The 20,006-nt window shown below is 59.0% G+C and overlaps 1 protein-coding gene across 1 annotated transcript in view; it reads right to left on the bottom strand.

Annotated features, from left to right (window-relative positions):
• Positions 1-14,595, bottom strand: part of NFAM1 (NFAT activating protein with ITAM motif 1) — a gene marked incomplete at its 5' end in the record, with an annotated part of 31,893 nt that extends 17,298 nt beyond the window's left edge. Inside the window, 3 exons of the mRNA XM_080811850.1 lie at positions 655-767; positions 2,414-2,743; positions 14,496-14,595. Coding sequence (XP_080667976.1) covers positions 655-767; positions 2,414-2,743; positions 14,496-14,595 — 543 coding nt within the window. The remainder of the gene's footprint in view (positions 1-654; positions 768-2,413; positions 2,744-14,495) is intronic.
• Positions 14,596-20,006: the final 5,411 nt, after the last annotated feature.

Raw genomic sequence — 20,006 nt, 5'->3', positions numbered from 1 at the left:
CGGGGGAGACAACCCTCCCTGCGTTGGTGCCACCACAGCCCAAACAGGAGTCGGCCGGGCACAGACCTGGACCAAACGCCCCATCCACTTGCCACTCCAGCCCCCGCCCCTGCCATAAGCTTGCCGGGAGACTTCGGGCGAGCCGCCACCTCTCTGGGCCTCGCTTTCCAGAGTTGTAAAATGGGAAGAAACGTCCCTCACCGAGCTACGGTGGGACGCAGAGGGGAGGGCAAGGGTGCCTGGTAGACAGCGGCTGTTAGGAAACGCTTCCTCCTCCCTTCCGGGGTGCTGGGGATCCGGAAAAACCAGGAGAGTGGGTCCGACTCAAAAGAGCCAGACATGGGGACTGAGCCTTGCACCGAAACATCCGGGAGGAGCTGTGACCTAGAAAAGGCAGGTGGACTCTGGTTTTGTGTGGGATCCAAGGTGACCTGGTGGTGGCAAGCGGGCAGCCCGGGCCCGGCAGTGAAGGGGAGCGAGGAGGGGTCCAGGTGCAGGGAGGCCACGAGGAAGACCACGGCTGGCAGCCCTCACCCGGGCCCCTGGGACGCGCCGTGCGGGGCAGGCGGGCGGCCCCTCCGCTCCTGGGGAAGCTCCCGAAGCCACAGCGAAGGGCCCGGACGGGCAGCGCTGCCGTGTGTGCGGATCCCCTACCTTCTTCCAGAGCAGCAGGGCTGTGACCAAGACGCTCAGCGCGGTCAGGAGGCCCGTGAAGCTGGAAAGCAGGAGCAGCCGGGAGCCCCGCGGGGGGGCTCGGTACCCTGCGTCTGGGAGGAGGGCGGGGAAGCAGAGGGTTAGTCCCCCGAGAAAGGCAGGGGTGCACCCCACCACGAGCGCCCCAGACCCCCGCTGCCAGCAAGGTGCTCATTGCCACGCTGGCTTTGGCCACGCCCGTTTCTAGGTTGGCAGCCTTGATTCTTGTCAAGGGCGAGGAACCCATCTTTTGCTTCTTGGGTCACCTGCCTGGGGGTGAATCAGCTCCCCCGAGAGCTGCCTGCGGGACCCTGGGCGAGTCGCACCATCTCTCGGGGCGTTCTGTGCTCCGCATGTGGAACGGCGGCCACGGGGACAGGTGTGATGGGGCGGGGGTGGGGGTGGCCTGGGCCTAGCAGGGGCCCGGCCTTCACCAGGGGCAGGTGAAGGGCCCAGCCCGGCCCCTTCCCTTGGGCCAGCCCTCCTTTTATGCCTCCCTCCCTTCCTCCCTCCCTCCCTCCCTCCCTCCCTCCCTCCATCTGCTGGCAGAAAGGGCCGGGTGCCAACCACGTGCCAGGTGCGTCCGTGTCTGTTATTAATCAAACATTTCCTAGTAGCAGACACCAGCCCTTGCATGCAGGATCCCGTTCATCCCCATAAAAGCCCTTGATGGGCAGGGTGTTGCCACAAAGCCCGGGCCCAGAGCCACAGCCGAGCCAGCCAGCTCCCCGAACCCCCGCCGCTCCTGGTGGGAAGCACGGACACAGGTCAGAGCCTCACGGCTTTGCTGATGGTAACTTTTCACAGTCATCACTCCTTTGGGGATGTGATGAAACTAGGAACCTTTCCCAGAAATACCTACATGAGCCAAGTGCTGCTCCAGACACAAACATTCATGAGCCCAATTGTGTACTCAGCCCCCGACCCCCCCATCGCCCCCCCCCCCCGGTACTACAGCAATGCTGAGACCAGCGCGCCAGGGACTTCTCTTGGGCACCTGCCAGAGGTGGCCGGAGGCACAGCCACGACCCAGGCTTCTGCCCTTCCCAAATCAAGGTAGATGTCGGCACACCTGCGTGGTCAGGGGCTCCCTGAGGACACGGTTGCCTTTTACCCAAGCTGGTCAATGAGACGGATATTCCCCTGGATCAATACGACAGCTTTATTTATTTATTTGTTGGTTTATTTGTTGTTGATTTTTTTTTTTTTTTGGTAGTGATCTCCATGTTTCTTTCTCTTTTTTAAATTTTTTTCAGTGTTCCAAAATTCATTGTTTGTGCACCACACCCAGGGCTCCATGCAGTACGTGCCCTCCTTAATACCCACCACCAGGCTCACCCCAGCCCCCACACCCCCAAAACCCTCAGTTTGTTTCTCAGAGTCCACGGTCTCTCATGGTTCATCTCCCCCTCCGAATTCCCCCAACTCCCTTCTCTTCATCTCCCAATGTCTTCTGTGTAAGATTTTATTTATTTATTTGACAGAGAGAGACACAGCGAGAGAAGGAACACAAGCAGGGGGAGTGGCAGGGGGAGGCAGAAGCAGGTTTCCCGCCAAACAGGGAGCCCGATGCGGGGCTCGATCCCAGGACCCTGGGATCATGACCTGAGCAGAAGGCAGACGCTTAACGACGGAGCCTCCCAGGCGCCTATTGTCCGCTTTAGACCCTGTGCCCCCAGACCTGCTGTGTGAGCCCCCTGGACCCCGCAGGAAGCCTCACCTCTGACCAGGATGAAGACGCCTGTGCTGATTTTTTTCAAGTCCTGCCAGTCCACGGAGCAGTAGTAGGTACCAGTGGCCGACGCGCTGGGCAGCGTAAGGGTGACCCGGCATTGCAGGGTGTGCGTCTGGTTCTCCTTGGCCAGGTCGGGTGAGCATGTCATCTGCTCCCTGGGGCTCTCCTGCTTCTGGAGGTCCACGTGAAAGTACCAGGTTGTGAAGTCCCTGAATTTGGGGCTGTCCGGGTACGTGATTCTGCAGTCGAAGGAAATGGCCTTGTTGGCCAGAGAGACCAAAATGGGGGCACCAGTTTGGGTCACGGACTGCCCTCCTGTGGGGGAAGAGAAAGGAGAAAGTGGGCGCTTACCCTCCGGGTCGTTTCAGTCCCTTCTACCTCCTCCCGAGGACCTCGGCTCACACTCACACCGTTCATGCAGGCGCTGTGTGCGGGCGTTGTGCCAAGTGCCTCACACATAGAACTCTCCATCTCCCGACACACCCAAGGCGAAGTGTGTAAGAGCTCCACTTCACAGAGAGGAAGAGTCCGAGGGTCAGGCAGGTCAACTGCTCGCTTTCACTCTCTCAGCAGGGATGGCGTGGAGCTACAACCCTGCCCAAGGCGGGCGGACTCCAGACCCCACAAGCCCTAACCGCTCTCCTGATCAAAGGCCAAGAAGCCACATCGGATAAAAGCACCAGCCTGAGAAGACCCAGAGCTGCTGGAGAATGAGAAGTAAAGAGGGGGGAGGCAGGAGACAAGACAAAGAAATGCTCTCTGGCAGGAAGAAGAGCTTCCCGGCAGTGGGCCCCCGGAGGGGAGCCAGGGTTCTCCCCAGCCCACGGGAGGAGCCATGCCAGCCATCAGGAGGGAAGAGCCTTGCCCTGAATCAGAGCTTGGAGAAGCATTTGTCAAGTTTCTACGGACGGTAACAAAAAAACGCCCCAAGAGCAACTTTCCAGCAGCACAGAGGGAGCCGTTTGGGCCACAACCAGGATGTCTGATGACCGTTACGAAGGCAGGTGTCTGTGCGAGCCTCCCTCCTGGACACCTGGACATCCCTCCTCATCACAGGCTCCTAGGAAAACACGGGCGCCCGCCGGGCCGGGCTGGGCCTCCCATCCTTCCGCAGGCTCTGGGCCCGAGCAGCAGGGGTCCCCTCGCACCCCCAGACGTCAGCACACAAGCCCCCACAGCTTCAGCATGCCCCGTCCCCTAGCCCCTTCCTTCTCCAGCAGCCGAGCGGACAGTTCTAAACTGAGGTCAGCAGGAAGCAGCCAAGAACACGACGGCCGGGTTGTTCATCGGGAGACGATCGCACATTGGAGTGACTCGGGGGGAAAGGCCAGGTGTATTTTGTTGGGGAAGGCAAGCGTGGGCCCCCGGGGGACCGGGGTGTGGGGCTGGCATGAGGCCAGGCTGGACTGGTCTCTGGGCTCTTCCGCTGAGCCCAGTGCTGGGTCCCCAGGGGAGGTGAGGCCAGGGCCTCTGGAAGACTTGGGGACGGGACGGAGGTGGTCCTCTCAATCAGCCGGTCCCTTGGAGCTCCCACTGTGTGGATATTTTGAGCTTCATGCTGAGTCACTGAAGAGATCGCCCTTCCACCAAAGAGCGAAAGGCACTGACAGTACCAGGGACAGGGCTGGAAGTCCAGGCGACTGGGGGGACCGGCTTCGCTGTCCTGCATGACTATGACGGTGCTCGCACCTGGAGAAGCCCCTGGGCTGGGACCCAGGGATCTCCCCTGAGCTGGGCGGGAAGGATGTCACGGGTCCTTGGTGTCTCTGGGCATGACAGTGGGGTTTCCGTTGTGGTTTAATGACAACGCTCTGTACTGTTGTAAGAAGGAGGAGCTCTGATTCAGGGCTGAAGTTCCCCTGACACATGGCAGCCAGGGCAGAGGCGCGGCGGGCTGAGGAAGGGGTCATGGCATCATCCCAGGTAAGGACAAGGGGCCAGAGGGTTGAGACAGACCTGGTTTTCCCTGCCCAGCAAGGCCATGCTGCAGTCCCCCCCGCTCCCCCAAAGGGCCACTTCCCATGCTGCAGCTACCCCTGCAGGCCCCTCCGGCTGGGACTCCCGACTGGCACACCCCAGTGACCCCCGAGCATGCCCGAGGGGGTCCACTGCAAACCCTGCAAGGCCCCAGAGACAGGGCCAGCTGTCCACAGCACCTGACCTGCAGGGCTCTCTGCCCTCTTCCCACTCCTTCCCTCTCCCATCTCCACCCAGCTGATATGTGGGGAAGGACCACTACGGGGTGTAGGGGAGAGGGGAAGAGGGCCCTGACCCTTTATTGTCATGCAGGTCCCGCCTCCCACTCTGGTCGGTGCTATGAAGAACTGGGAGTTGGTTCTGACTGTGAGTTACCGGGGCCAGGAGAGCCCAGCCCAGACTTTCTCTCCAGGTGCCGGCGGACGTGTCCCCAAGACAAAAGGCCAAAAAGGGCTACAGAAGCAACAGGAACTTGCTCTTTGGATAATTCTCCAGGAGGCGGGTGAGTCCTCGGCAGCCTAGGCCAGGACAGGCACAGGGAGGAAAGCGTTGCTGGGAGCCTGGCTTGTTTTCTGCGGGGAGATGAATTCGTTCAACTCGCAGATCCCCCTGCCCGAGGGGGCGAAGGGCCTGGAGGTGGCCGTGTGGAGGGTGGGCAGAGATGGGGCAGACTCGAGGAGGGGAGGGGAGTGGAGAGGCGGGATCTCCCACCTGCCCCAGCACCTGCTCTTTCCTGCGAGGGTAGGAGAGGGAGAGAAGGGAGCGGGAGGAGGCGGGAGAACTCGAAGGGTAGTTCCAGGGGGAGGCCAGGCTGCCTTTCCACAGCGACAAAAAAGAGGCAAGGACGTTAGAGGAGTCCCGAGTCCTCGCTGAGTCTAGAAAAGCAAACGCCAGACTGGCCCTTCTGCCTAGAAAGTACCAGGCCCACAGGGCAGGACACACGCGGCCTGGGGTGGCCTCTGCAGGACAACGGGTCTACCGCCTCGGGGCCTGGCCCTGGCCCTGACACAGGGGAGTGGGGGACACCCTGGGGTGCAGACCCAAGCCTGGGGCGCCAGGCTCCCCCGCCGGGTGGCCAGCATAACAAGCAGAGAGAACCCTCCCCCCAGCAGCAACCTCCTTCTGCTCTCCCCGCTCACTCCTTATCTGTTGCCCTTGTTGGGAAAGATTTTGTCTGCTGCCCACTTTTTGAACCTGTGGCCACTTGCACTGTAGTCTTGAGAGCGGTAGGGAGGGGCCCCAGTCCTACCCTGGCCCAGGGACCCCATGCCGAGTCCCTGGGGGGAGGGATTCACAATCAAAGAACTTGGCTGGATGTAGAAAGGATGCCCCCCATCTGCCCTCTCCAACCCCTACACAGGGCACCCCGCACTGCAGCCCTGCTCTGGAATCTGGACTCCCATCCCAGCACCCCGCCCCGCACCCTGCCCCCAGGCAGAGAGCTTCCTGGAGCTGCTCTCCAGGGAACCCCAGACCACCTTGGTAGTCTGATCCTGACCCTTGCTGACTGACCCTGCTGCTGCGGTGCCCCCCACCCCAGAGGAGACCCAGGAAGGAGTCTGAAATCAATTTACATGGTGAGGACAAGCAATTAAAAAAAATAGAACCTTGCAGCATTTTGTGCATAACGACGGCGCTTTTCGTGACCTTCTGGTTTCGGTTACAGTCGCACAACTGGGTTCAGACAGGGTCGTGCTCTAACCCGCATCCCTTCGCTTTGGGTCACCTTTAAAAAAAAATTGCAAGTTCTTGAATTGGAGAATCCAGTCCACGACTCCGGGTCCTACGCAGCCCAGCCGAGCTGCCCTCCATTCGCTCCCCCGCGGACGCCAGGCCTGCCGGGCCTTTCCCCTTGCTCAGGATGCCGTCCTGGTCCCTTCCTCTCCCAGGACTGGGGGTCACCCTCTTGGCCTGCAGGACTCCCTCTGCCCCACACAGACTCTCCGGCAGGCGTTGCTGTGAAGCTGTGTGATGACAATGCATTACTGTGGGGCAGGGGGCGGGGGGCACACTCCCCTTTTGCAGAGGACAAACCCGAGGCTCTGAGAGAGGAAGAGGTTTACCCAGAAGCGCAGCTAGTGAGGGGCGGGGATGGGATTGCAAGCGGGGTCCCTTTGGGTCCTTAACTCCAAACTCTTCATCACTGCCCTATGCCACAATTTTAAAATCTGGGACCAAAACAAAGAAAACATCTCTCAAATGAAAGGATTGCACCCCTTTATTTTTTAAGATTTTATTTATTTATTAGACCGAGAGAGACGAGAGCACAAACAGGGGAGCCACAGGGAGAGGGAGAAGGAGAGGGAGAAGTAGCCTCCCGGCTCAGCAGAGAGCCTGATGCAGGGCTGAATCCCGGGACCCTGAGATCAAGACCTGAGCTGAAGGCAGAGGCTTAACAACTGAGCCACCCAGTCACCCTGAGCTGCACCCCTTTAAAGGGAGCTACAAATTCAGAGGCCATTTTTCTAGATTTGGGTCATGAAATAGACAGACTTGTCGTCTGGCAGGATATGGGGACAAAGGTCCTCACCAGAACAGACCCTGCCGCTTTAGAGGGACAGCTACTGTCATCCAGCTCGAGATCTGCGGCTCCCAGAGCAGAAGCACGTGGTCCCACAAACCGTGTACAGACGGGTCCCGTGTCAGCACCAACCGAGTGCCCAAAGAGCCAGCCAGCGTCCCTCCTTCACTGCAGAGATGACATCCCCCCAGCCCTGGCATCTGGCACTCCCTTCCCGCTCTCCCCAGCTGCCCTGGCCTCCTCTCGGCCCCTCTGACCCACCTGGCCCAGACCTTGCCCCAGCTGTCCACTCTGCCTGGAACTCGATCCCTTCTGTGGCCCCCAGCCTCGGCAGCCAAGGGGGTGAGAGTCCAGACGGGCTGATCAAAGGTATCCATACCCACTTCGGTCGATTTTAAAGGAAAGTACTTTGATTCTCCAGCTACAGAAGAAAGCAGTTCCCACGGTCTTTATTTTAGGCATGGAGTTTCGCCCTCTAATTTAATTCTGGCATCTCTCAGAGCCAGGCCATTTTTTTTTTTCCTTTAAGGCCCATGTGAAGGGCTGCTGGGAAGCCACAGATGTGGGGCTGCTGGCTTTATCACAGGGCTCCGGCCATTTGCCTGAGCACGAATCCCAGGACACCACTGAAAAACGGGGGAGTCCTTCAGGACCCGAGCATCAAACAACGGCGCGTGGCCAAGTGGCTGATGAGGGAGAAGCGTGTAGCAGGCCTTGGAAGGCAACCTTTGAACAGAGAGTGTGTACCCTGAAGCTTTGAGCGCCGGTGCCCTCAGAACACTGCCATCAGGCCGGCTGTCACATCTTTCAACACCTTCGAATTACAAAGATACAGACGGACGTGGCCGGCCCCGGGGGCCATTTCCACCGCCCTGCCTGCGTTCTGTTCTAAAGCGTCCAGACTCTAGACCCCGGGAGCACCGTGGCCACGCGGGGACACAAACCGAGTGCAGAAGGTCGAATGTCTGGTCCCAGAAACGCAGAGGCTTTGTGGGTATTAACCGGCATTTGTATAACAATCACTTCTCCTTTGGGTTGAAAAAGGCAAGTTTCTCCAACTTTGTTTGAGGGTGTGGCCTGGGACAGCTGGAGACTCAGTTTCTCCCTTCATACCCACCCCTGCCCTCAAAGAAGGACATCGGGTTGGGGTGGAGATGACGATAGGATCAATGGGGGTTCTGGTCCTTGTCCCTGGATGGGTGTAGGACAAAATGGAGCGGGGGGGGGAGACCCCACCAGGGCACCCCCTTGCAGGGGGCGCCCACGCAAAGTCCGGCCAGGGAGGGCTGGGCCCTGCCACCGGACAGAGCTCGCTGATGAAGCTGGAACGTGGGGAGATAAAGGGAAGTCCCAGAGCCTGCAGAAACCCAGAGCAGGGGACCCAGCCCTGCTGGGAGAAACAGAGGAATCCAGGAGGGGCAACTCTGGGACTGGGTCTTTGATTTTTTTAATTATAATTCTTCAGCCCCTCCCCCCATTACAAAAAGGAAACGTGCGCACTGTAGGAGTTCTAGACACCACAGCCAAGGATCAAAAACCTTGAACTTGCCCACAGGTCTGCCACCCTGACATCACAGCTGTGGACATCCCGATCACGAAGGAAGAGTGGGAGGCAGCCAGGTGGGGGAGGGGTGCAGAGAGGGGCGGATTAAGCACAAAAAGCTCTTGGATGAAGCTTCTAGAAGTCATCATTGGTAGCTGGGGGACTCAAAAGGAGCTGTGGAGGCATAAGGGTTGGGGGGGCAGCTCAGGGAGGTGGGAGGGAGACGGGGCGGGGCAAGCGTTGTCCTGGAAACCCAGGGGGAGCTTCTGAGGGCTTCTAGATCCGGGATTGACAGGATCACATTCTGTGCTAGAAAGACAACAAGAGAGGGGCGCCTGGGTGGCTCGGCCGGTTAAGGGTCCAACTCTTGATTTCGGCTCGGGTGATGATCTCAGGGCTGTGAGATTAAGCCCCGTGTCGGGCTCCTCGCTGGGCACGGAGCCTGCTTAAGATTCTCTCCCTCTCTCTCTGTCCCTCCCCGCTCTAAAAAAAGAAAGAAAGATAACAAGAGAAACACTACAGAGTTCCCGTCTTCCGCAGCTGCCGAAAACCCTCACAGTAGTGATTCATTCTGACGGCTTGGGACCCCTCCCCCTCCAGCCTCCTTCTAAAATATAAATGCTTCTGGCTGTCAACACGCTAACTCCTTCTTATAGACGCCTTCGCCAGATCACTTTTATCCTGACTTCTCTTAAATCTCTATCTCCCCAAAGATCTGGTGCCCTCCGGGCTCGAAATCACTCACTGTCCTCCATCCTCCCCAGACTCTCCTTCCCCAGCCTCTGCCCTGCCAGCCCTGTCCCTGCCTCCTGTCAGCCTCCTTCCCTCCCATGGCAGGCGGAGGTCAGCCAAGATCTTAGAGCCGAGGCTGTGGCTCCCACTGCTTCTGGCCTTGACCCTCACTTGCAAATGTCTTCCTCTTGGACCTTTCCTCCTCCCCCCAGAGCTCCCCGGCCAGCATCCTCTCTCCTGGCCCTTACTCTGGCTTTTTGCACAAAGCCCACCTCTGAAGGTTCGGTACCTGTTCCCTGGTGCTGTCGGGACCCCCAGCTGCCCAGGGGAGCTCTGTCGTGCCCTTCATGCCTCTGAGCTCCTGAGCAGAACCACAGGGGAACACCCTGCTGGGGCAGGGCTGGCCACTGGGTTTGTGGGAGGCATGGGAGAGTGGACCAGAGTGGGCACCACAGAGAAGGTCGCCAAGTTTGACCTTGAGCAACAGGTTAGAGTCACCAGGTGGGCAAGTAAAAGGACCCCTTCCAGGAAAAGGGGGCAAGGGGAGCAAAGGCTTCAGGGTAGGCAGTCATCTAGCAGGGCTGGAAAGTGGGGTGTGGGAGGCAGGAGCCAAGAGCCAAGGGTAACTCAGGGCCAGAGGGTGGGAGAGAGCCTTGTCTAAACCCACCACAGTGAGGGGCCAGCTGGTGGGCCTGGGGGTCTGCAGCTGTGCTCCACGGACCCTTGAGGGATTGGGCTTGTATATAAAGGTTGTCTGGTCCCGAAAAGGGGAGTTAGTGGTTCAAAGGGCATGTCCCCGGGGGGCGCCAGGCGGCTCAGGTAGTTCAGCGTCCGACTCTTGATTTTGGCTCAGGTCATGATCTCAGGGTGGTGACAGCGAGCCCCCAGGTCCCCTTCCTCGGCTTCCAGCCCCCACCCTAGTGCCCTAGGCCAGTCCTCTGACTGTGGCCCCTAGATCCACAACAAGGGTCCACTCTCCTGTGTCAGGGCCCATGGGGACACAGCATTCCCATATCCACACTCTCGTCCCCAAGACACGAGGGTCTCGCTGCTCTGCCTGTGCCAAGAGGAGCCCGAGGCCCAGGCCCCTGCCCTACCAGGCAGACCCACCTCGTAGGCCTGGCCCCACGTGCCTCTCCCTGCGGCGTCACATGTCCACCCCGCCCTCTTGGAAGTCCTCGTGGGGTTGTCTGTGGCTGAGGAGCTCAATCCAGGCCGCTGTCTTTGGAGTCCGCCAGGCATCCCTTGGGTGCCAGGCTCTGTGCTAGGCGTCGAGGATTCGAACCAAGAAAGTGCACGCGTTTCCCGCCTCCTGAGGCTCACAGTCCCCCTAAGGGAGGCAGACAGCTGGGGAAGAAGCAGCCTCCACGGGAACACGTGCTCCCAGAGGCCCCGAACACCCGTGGGCCTGGAGGCCACACCGGAGTGCTCACGGCCACAGACGGCAAGGCCTAGAACGTCCATCATAGCGAAAGAAATTGCAATATATTCCTTCGGTGGGACACTCCGCAGCGGGACTTGACCAACATGCTCCATGAAGGGCCGGATGGTGAATATTTTCTGCTTTGTGGGCCATGGGGTATCTGTCCCAACTGCTCAACTCTGCCCACGGAGGGTGACAGCCTCCCAGATCGCCCGCGAATGAATGAGCGTGGCTGTGTTCTAATAAAACTTTATTTGTGGGCGCTGAAATGTGAATTTTGTATCATTGTCACGTGCCGTGAAATAGCCTTCTCTTGATTTTTCTTCCAACCCTTAAAAACATGGGAGAAAACCATTCCTACCTTGCAGGCCTTACCAAAAGGCAGCGAGGCTGGATTGAGCCTCCCCCCCACTCCGCCACCCCTGCCCTGGGGCCGCTGTTTACGACCCCTGCTCTTTAGCGATGAAAACGCACAGACTGTAGCCACACCGGCAACTGGACAGATCTTGCAAAACACAACGGAGAGAAAGAAGCAGGTCGTGAGAGAATACACAGCCTCACTGTGATTATACAAAGTTCAAGGACAGGGAACATGAATCCGTATCATTCAGGGACACACACTGAGAATTAAAACTATAAAGAGATGCCGGGAAGCAATTGCCCCGAGAGTCAGGATGGGAGAGAGGGGTGTCTAGGTGGTGGCCGGGGGGACCAGGGGCAGCAGATGCTGGCCCCATGGGACTTTGTTTTATGATATTTATTGTGCTGCTCTGTACAGGTATTAGAGCTCACAACTTAAAAAGAGAAAGCAATGATAATAGGGCCAACTAGAAGAGCATCTGAACCCCGACCTGAGAGGCGTTTACAGTCTACCTGGAACACAGCCCAGTGGGATTCCTATCCCACTGCTCCACCGAGAGACCCCCCTCCCCAGTCAGACTGAACCTCTCCCCATCCCCGCCCCCTGGCTCTGCCTTCTGGCCTCCCAGTCTTTATTCCCGCTGTGCGTGCCACCCACCCACCTGCTCGGCCTCCTCCCCCGCTCGGCTCCCTTGCCCCCGCCAACACTCCCCCTGCCCCACCTCCAGCGGCGAGGTGCTTCTCTCCGCCTGCCTCCGGAGCTCTGTATTGGGATTAGACAAAGATGAAAAGCAGAGGCCAATCCTGACAGAGGCTCGGAGCTGCGGGAAAGAAGGCGGGAGGCTCCCGAACATCTTTTGGACAACAAAGGAGCAGTGACACCTGAGTCCAGAGCAAGGGGGAGGGGAGAAACCTGCATCGGCAACTCTCTCCTTGGGTCATGTTCTGTCATGTTCTCTGGGCAAGCCTCAGCGTTTCCATCAGGCTGAGAGTAGGGATGGTTCACCTCTAGTCCCCCGCAACCAGCCAGTGCCCAGAACGGGGCCTCCTCATGGACACTGGAGAAATAAATACAGCCCAGAGCTCTGAAAAGGCCGAGAAGAGAGAGGGGACTGACATTTGTTGAGAGCACAGAGGCTCAGAAAGGTTAAGTAACTTCTCTACGGTCACGCAGCAGTCAGTGGAAGAAGGTAGGACTTGAACCTGGGCTCTGCCTGGCCCCAGAGCCCTCGCAGGTGACTGGAGGCTGCTGGAAGCAAGGAGCCGATGTGCGGCTGCTCCCAGGAGAGCCGAATCTCAGGTTCTCATGACTCAGCCCCGGGGGAGAGCAGCTGTCCATGAGACCACAAGGGGCTGCCGGACCCTTTGAGAAAAGTAGAATTTGCAGAGAGCTCAAAAGACTGGAGGAGGGTAGGACTCAGGCTTGAGTCCCAGCTCACGACAGGAGGAGGAGGGCTGGGAGCAAGGGAGGTCCTGAGACGCCATCCCATAATGAGCCAGAGGCCACCAGCAAGGTCAGAGAGAGCCCAAGGAGCCCGTGGGCTCGCAAGATACCCAACTGGCCAACTGACTCTTGGATTTCCATTGGCTCTGCTAGACTGGCAGGTGGCTGACGTTCTCTGAGCCCCAACCACTCTGTCTCGGGGGCCTAATGCCAGGCAGGAACTGCTATTGTGCCCATTTAACAGATGAGGCAATTGAGGCACAGAGACATTAGGAACCTGCCCAGGGACTTGGGGGTGAATCACAGAGCTCAGATGGAAAGTCAGCCTGAACGCCCTGGTGTATGTCCTCAATCCTGTACCACCCCGTGGCTCAGGGAAGGGGCCCGCTGTCCCTAGGCTTAGGGGACAGATGGAGAGAGTGAGCCAGGCACCCGCAGGGCGGGACAAGGAGTGACGTTGCTGTCTGCTGCTCCGAGACGTTCTAGGGGACCAGAAGGCTTTGTCACCTCTTGTGAAAGACAAGAGTTTCTCTTTTGTACAAACTTTGCTGCAATCCTGAGAAAAAAAATCTGCTGTTTACAGTTAAGACCTGGAGGGGGTGGGGGGAGGGTGCAGGAGGGACTGCAAGGTGTGCGGGGTGAAAGGACATGACGTCACAAGGGGCCCAGCCCAGGAAGCCCACTGTAGGTACCCAGTCAGCTCTTGCCTCCCGGGGGGAGGACAGTGACATTTTTCTATGAGGAATGTTCTTTACAGAGAGAGCTGAGAGGTGGGGGCCTGGGTGGCTCAGTGGGTTAAGCCTCTGCCTTCGGCTCAGGTCATGATCTCTGGGTCCTGGGATCGAGTCCCGCCTCTGCCTCCCTGCTCAGCGGGGAGCCTGCGTCTCCCTCTGCCCCTCCCCCGCTCATGCGTGCACTTGCTGTCTCTCTCTCAAAAATAAATACAATCTTTTAAGAAAGAAGAAAGGCTGAGAGGAGACGCAAGGGTCCTGGCTTAGGGTTCAGGCTGACTTGGGTCTAAACCTGACCTCCACTCACCCTCTAGGTCTTGGGCAAGCTACCTGGCCTCCCTGGGACTCCGTTTCCCTGTCCTTAAGCGGTGCCGGCCGTGACAGTACTCCAAGGGTGGCTGGAGGGGGGCTGACTGTGAGAGTAAAGCCCAGAGCAAGTGCTCAAAGAGGCTAATTCATGAGAGTAAGAAGAGCTGTTGTTGTTTATGGCATAAACGAAAGGCAGAGCATGAAGCAGAAGTTGCAGGCAGGCCCCGGAAGCCTCATAAAAGTCTGCGTGAATATAGGAAACAAAGCACCCAGGCTGCACAGTGGGGTGGGGGGACTCTGGGAATCCAAGAGTTTGCCAGGGCTGCCCTGGGAGAGACCGAGCCGGAGGGACCCCAGCGTGGGCAGCCCCGGAGAGACAGTCCTCGTCTGGATAAAGGTGCTCCAAGTCCACACACCCCGGGGCCTGGCTTGGATCCAGGCCGCCCCATTTCTGAGGGGACCTGGGACCAGGAAAGGGGGCATGGCTTTGGCCCCGGGAATGGCGTCAGCTCAGGTTGCGAACGAACGTGAGGCAGCCCCCGGTTGTAGGTCAGGAAGTGGGGCGTGCTCCCCTTTCTGGCAAGAGTGACCGTTTGGCGTCCCCGGGCACAGTGTTCCCGGTCTCCCGGGATAACACAGGGAGCAAGGCCGAGGCTGGCCCTGCCGCTTGGCAGATTAGGATTCTAATCTGTCCCTCCCCACCGACCCCACACCTGCGCTGACGCCCTTGGCCGCAGCAACGCCCACCCACCCCGTCTGAGGCCAGGGGTCAGGCTGTGGGAGGCAGGCTGCTACCTCGGCGGGGGTGGGGGGCGCTGCCCGCACCCCTTTAAAAGCCACCTCGGTGAGGCCTTAGCGAACCATCTCTCGGATCCCCGAAGGCTTTCCCTGTGAAGTCTGCAACGCTCAAACTCAACCGGCCAACCAATCTCCCGAGACAGGTCCCCAGGAATTAGCCGCACGGGCAGATGAAAGCGGCTCTGATGTGCTGGCCAGGGGGCTCGTGGGAAGGAGGCGGGCCGCGTACCTGTGAGCCGCAGGGTCCAGGGAAACAGAAGCAAGACCAGGCGCCAGGGGCCCGAGAGCAGGTCCGGCGGGGCCTGCCGCCGCGGAGGCCGGCGCTCCATCGGGGCCTCCCGCTTGCTCTTCCTCTTTCGTCTCAAGTTCACCGAGGGGATGGCCTGCCGGCCCCCACAGTTCCCCTTTGAGTCCCCACAAAGCTCCTCCCTAGCCAAGCTTCTGCTTCCTCGGGGCCTCACTGGGTTGGATCCCCTTCCTAACCCGGACTTTCCGAGTAAGGAGTGGGCACGGCTCCGGGGCGAGGAGTCTGGAGCACGCGCCCCTCTGCCTTGGGGAGCTGCTCCCCTCCTCGGTCCCCTTCGAGCTGGTGGCCCATCGGTAGACACTTGGCGACAGAGGGGACGCAGGACGGCCACGAGGAGCTCTGGAGTTTGGTTTAGCTGCTCACCGCTGAGACTTTTAAAACTGTGTTCACAGATTTCCTGCCAGAAATCATCCAGGGGCCTGTGGATTCATGTGCTCATCCCAGCGCAGGGTTTCTGGGGGGAGGTGGGAGTTGGGGTATCGGCTGGGGGGCGTGATGGAGAAGGGGCAGGCAGCTAGGGTGAGGGCAGGGGCCCATGTTCGCAGCCCTGACCGGTGCCAGGAGGCCAACTGACGGTCATCAGCGCGGTGAGGGCCACCATAGACACAGTGCAGAGGCCCAGTGGTGGCCTCCTCTCTGACTCCTCTGCAATGTCCTCCCTCCCCCCCCCCGCCCCCAAGCTTCCCTTGGCCTGAGCTCACTCCTCCCCCACCAGCAGGCATCTTAATTATTGGCTGCCTGGCTCCCCCTTTCCCCAGCAGCCTCCAGTTTTACCCTTGGCCTTGTGGAGCCCAGCCCTGGGCCTGAGCCGGGCGAGGTAGGGGGTAGATGTCTGCCTGCAGGCTCGGGGAGGCAGAAGGCAGGGGTCTGGGGCTGGAGGGGAGGACCCAGCGCGAGGCAGAGGAGGCTGGGAGAAATGCGGTCGAGTTTCTGCACACATGAGCGCTTCTCCTTTCCCCATGAGTGCCCGTTAACCCTCAAGACAAATGTGATTCTTCCAATTTTACAGAAGAGAAAACGATGCCTCCAAGAGGCAGAGCACCTCGCTGGAGATCAGGGCAGTTCCGTGGGGCCAGAATTCAACGCCCAGCAATGCGAAGCCTGCCCCACGCAATCCCCAGCGGCGGCGCGGGAGGGTCCGGTTTTGGTCCTCCTTCCAAAAGCTTTGCACACGCACCATGAAAGCCAGAGATGTTCCCCCGACCCCAGCGGCCCTAGGAGGGCGGCAAGGAGGAGGAGGGCTGCCCACCAGGTGAGGAAGACCCATGGACGCCAGCCCGGTCCCGCTGGCTGGGGGGCCGCAAGGACCCCGGCGCTACTGACTGTTGATCCGTCAGTGATACACGATCGCATATGTCACACTGAGACACAGATAATCTGCTTCACGCTGTTTCCGACCTCCGGGGGGAGCGGGTTGTCTAAGCACCTCGATGCTATGGTGATAGACGTCACGTTAATGCCTCTGTGTGCGGAGGGAGCGTTCTGAAGGCATCGGTCTGTGCCTCTAGGAGTCTCTTTATGGCTTGGCACCGAGGCTGAGCACCAAGCCTCCTCGGAACTCGGACACGGGCTCTGCCCCCGCTCCCGCCCGCGCAGGTGCCACTCTTCCCCCTCCGCAGGCAAAGCCCTCAGCCCCTAAAGAGGGCAGCCCATGATGTGCACCCCAGGATAGCCCAGATCTGCACCCCAGGGCAGCCCAGATCTGCACCCCAGGGCCGCCCAGGATCTGCACACTGGAGCCCTGGATTTGTGCAGCTTCAGGGCCTGGGTCTGGCGTATGATCTCTGGCCCGTCTGGGGCCACCTCTGTCCCCTTTGCCTCTGACACCCCGGGACTCGGCCCAGTGCAGGCACCTAGTCTGTACTCAGTAAATATCAGTGTATGAATGGATGGCTGGATGAGCTGAGGGTGGGTCAAGTGCCTTCCTCCCAAGCTTGGTGCCTACCAAGGAGCCTGGCACAGGGCAGGATCCTAACAGGCTGCCGTGGGATGGCGATTCCTAGGGAGAGGCAGGGATGCGCCTTGGGCAGGGAGCCGGGGGGCGGGGGGGGTGTGGTGCTGGGCTTACCTGTCAAGCCCTCAAGAACCAGGTGATGGAAATGAAACCACAGCACATCGAGAAACCTCATTTTCATGAACACTTTCCACCTGTCCTCCCCGCCGTGGTCCCCGAACAGGGGAGCTGCTGGACTCGGATGTGATGGCTTTTCCTCCCCCGCGCTCCTGGGGAGGCTTTCGGGTAAGCAGGGACGGAAGGGGCAGAGGACGTGGGCTCTGGGGGCACCCCCAGTGGGTAGCCACGGTCCACGTCTTCACAGTTGAGTCTGCGGGTGAGGACCCTAAGGGACGGCACACTTCAGTACTCCTGCTTGTCCAGGCATCCGTCTGAGCGTCCATCCGTCTGTCCCCTCGCATTTGGCTGAGCGCCTCCCGCTGTGGGCACTGGCCTCAGCAGGAGGATGCAGAAGTGAGAGACCCAAGCTTCGAGGGCCCCACACGTGGGTGAGGAGCAACCATCCCAGCACAACCAGGCAGAAACATAGTTCCGAGCGATTACTAAACGCCAAGACACTCCGAATCTACAGATCAGCTTAATCCTCACTGCGATCCCATAGGTAGGTACAAAACCAGTTCCATTTTACAGATGAGGACACCGAGGCACGGGAAGGTTAAAATAAGATTTGCCTGGGACACCAGGGTGGTGCAGTCGGTCAAGCTTCCAACTCTTGGTTTCAGCTCAGGTCATGATCGCAGGGTCATGAGATCAAGCCCCGTGTCAGTCTCCTTGCCGGGCACCGAGCCTGCTTGAGACTCTCTCTCCCTCTGTCCCTCCCACGTATGCTCTCTCTCTCTTTCAAATAAATAAGCTTTTTAAAAATAAAAAGAAATAAAATTTGCCTGTAGTCACAAAGCTAGGAAGTGTGTCCAGAGGAAGTGACTGAGGATAACCCCAGGCTCTGGGGTCGCATCCACTCGTCCAGGCTGCCTTAATAGCAGAAGTGTGGACAGAGGCAAGAGTGGGGCACAGGAAGAAGGGATTTACTCAGAGTGAAGGGAGGAGGGAGTGCCAAGGAGGGCTTCATGGAGGAGGGGGCAACCCTGAAGGAGGAGGGAACGGGAGAGCGCAGACCTCCCCGGCAGTCCAGAGGTGCCTTACCCACACGAAGACTACAGCTTTCCAAAGTGGACCCAGATGACTGGTCTCTGTTCTCAGTTTAGTTCCTATGCACACTTATTAAGTGCCTACTGTGTACCGGGCAGTGGAAGCACAGAACATAAGTCAGGTTGCTCCCCATCTAGAGAAGAAAACAGAAGCCCCAGATGGGATTTCCGGCTGCCCTGAGTGAGCAAAGGTGAGCAGGCAGGCGACCGTGAGGCCCCTGGCCTGGCGGCTTTGGTTCCCATGCTTGGGAGCTGCGTGTCTTCCTTGTGTTCCCCTCCCCAGCTGCAGGACGTCATTTCCCTTCTGCCCACAGACTCCAGAACCAGGAGAACCCCACCAGTTGGGGGCCCCCCGCAAAACAACCCTCCGCTCTGGCCTAGTGTTCAAGATGGAGAGCGTCGGCTCTATCGAGCCCCCCCACCCCCACACTGGAGAGGGCTGCTGGGAGGGCAGCCTCCCTCCCCTCCTAGTACCACCCATGGGAGCAGTGAGCCTACTCCCGGGGGGGGGTTGGGGGGACCTGACCACTAAGTCAGGGGCACGACCCAGCCTGAGAACCAGCTATCACTCAGTTGAAGGGGACCCTTCTAATCGTGAGCTGGGCTGGCGCACAGTCGACCGGGCTCCTTTCTCTAGGAAAGTGAGCTCGCTGTCACTGGAGGTGAGCAAACCCACCTGGAGGCCCTTCTCCCTGCAGGCTGCCCACGTCCAGACTGTCGTCCCTGTTCAAGACAGTATTTTTGCCTGTTTTGTTTATATTTGTTTCGTGCCAGACAGGGTTCTAAAGGCTTTTCACGTATTGACTACTTCAGGCCTCATGGAAACCTCATGTAGATACTGTTATTATTGCCCCTATGTTACAGATGAAGAAACTGAAGATCAGAGAGTGCAAGCCACTTGCCCAAGGCCACACAGCAAGTAGGCAGTGGCACAAGGACGTGAGCTCCCGTGACTGCGCTTTTAATCATTATGTTCTCTTGCAAAATTCACTTGATCCTCCCAGCAGGGCTGGTATTATAACCCTCATCATCCAGAATTAGTGAAAGAGGAAAAATCAGGCAAATGACCTATTCAGGGTCACAGAGGGGATGAGGGGCGTACGTGGGGGCAGAGACCAGGGTTTTCCTGATGGACACATGCCCAGAGTGAGACAAGACTCTCCCGGCTAGTTCTGTTGGGGGAAGGCGGCAAGGACGCAGTGCTCCCTCCTCAGCCCCTGCCACGCGGAAAATAATTCTTAAGATCTGGGAGAAGAAAAAAAAAAAAAAAAAACAAAGATGGCATCATTTTCAGTATTTAACCATGTTTGCCATGTGCCGAGGCCTTGTTAGGCTCCGCATCCTGGTACAACTGTGTCCCTGGGAGAGATAAGCACTGAGCAGGTGGCTCGGGGGAGGGCCTCACTGAGGTCCTCAGGTGGACCCAAGGCTTTGGTCTTGAACTAATGGTACCACCCCGGTCCCCACTGGCCACATGGGACAGCCCCGGGTTGTCCTGTGCCAATGGCGCCACCTGGTGGCAAACAGGGGAAGGCTCATCCGAAGTGTCTCTCCCAGTCCCTTCTTTTCCCTCTGCCTGAGGCTGCCACCCAGCAAGCTCGGTGGGGGGCTCGAGAAGCAGCGTGATGCAGTGGCCGGATCGGGGCGGGGGAAGGGGGGTGTTGGGGGCAAGTGGGGCCGGGGGCGGGGTGCAGGGAGCCTGTGGGAACGGAGCGCTGGGTGTGCTGGCTCTCTCTGCAATGCCTTCCCAGGGACGGAAGCGTCCTTTGGAGCTTGCCCCCCTGGGTTCTAACAAGCGGCTTTGCTGGGAACACTTTATAAAATCTGCTTGGGGGAAGCCATTGGAGCCAGTCATTGGCCACCAGGCCAACCAGTCCCACGGTTTTGCAGTGACAACCGGACACTTTCTGAGCAGGGCTCCCACAGTGAGTTCAGCCAATTAAGGAAACAATTAGCCTCCCCTGAGGCTAATTCATGCATTGTCACCCCACACAGTTCTGTGGTTTTATGAGCCAGAGGGCCTCAGTGTCCTGTGGGCAGAGGGCTGTGTGTGGCCGCTGGTAATTATGCGGATTTCTGGCCCCACCCCAGAGATCCAGCTCCGAGAGCCCCGGGCATCTGAATTTTAACATCCCGTAGTTCTCACACTGGAGAAACTGCCCGGAGCACTTTCAAGTCACATTCCCAAGGGGCTGTGGGCAGGGCGGTGGCCGCCTTCCAGGAGGCCTGCTTGGAAGGGGCCAGGAGGAGCCCTTCAAAGAGATTTGATCC

The sequence above is a fragment of the Martes martes genome (assembly GCF_963455335.1).
Source record: "Martes martes genome assembly, chromosome: 8".
In the NCBI taxonomy this organism is placed as follows: Eukaryota; Metazoa; Chordata; class Mammalia; order Carnivora; family Mustelidae; genus Martes; species Martes martes.
The sequence above is the reverse complement of the archived record's forward strand: the minus strand, read 5'-3'. Positions and strand labels throughout refer to the sequence as shown.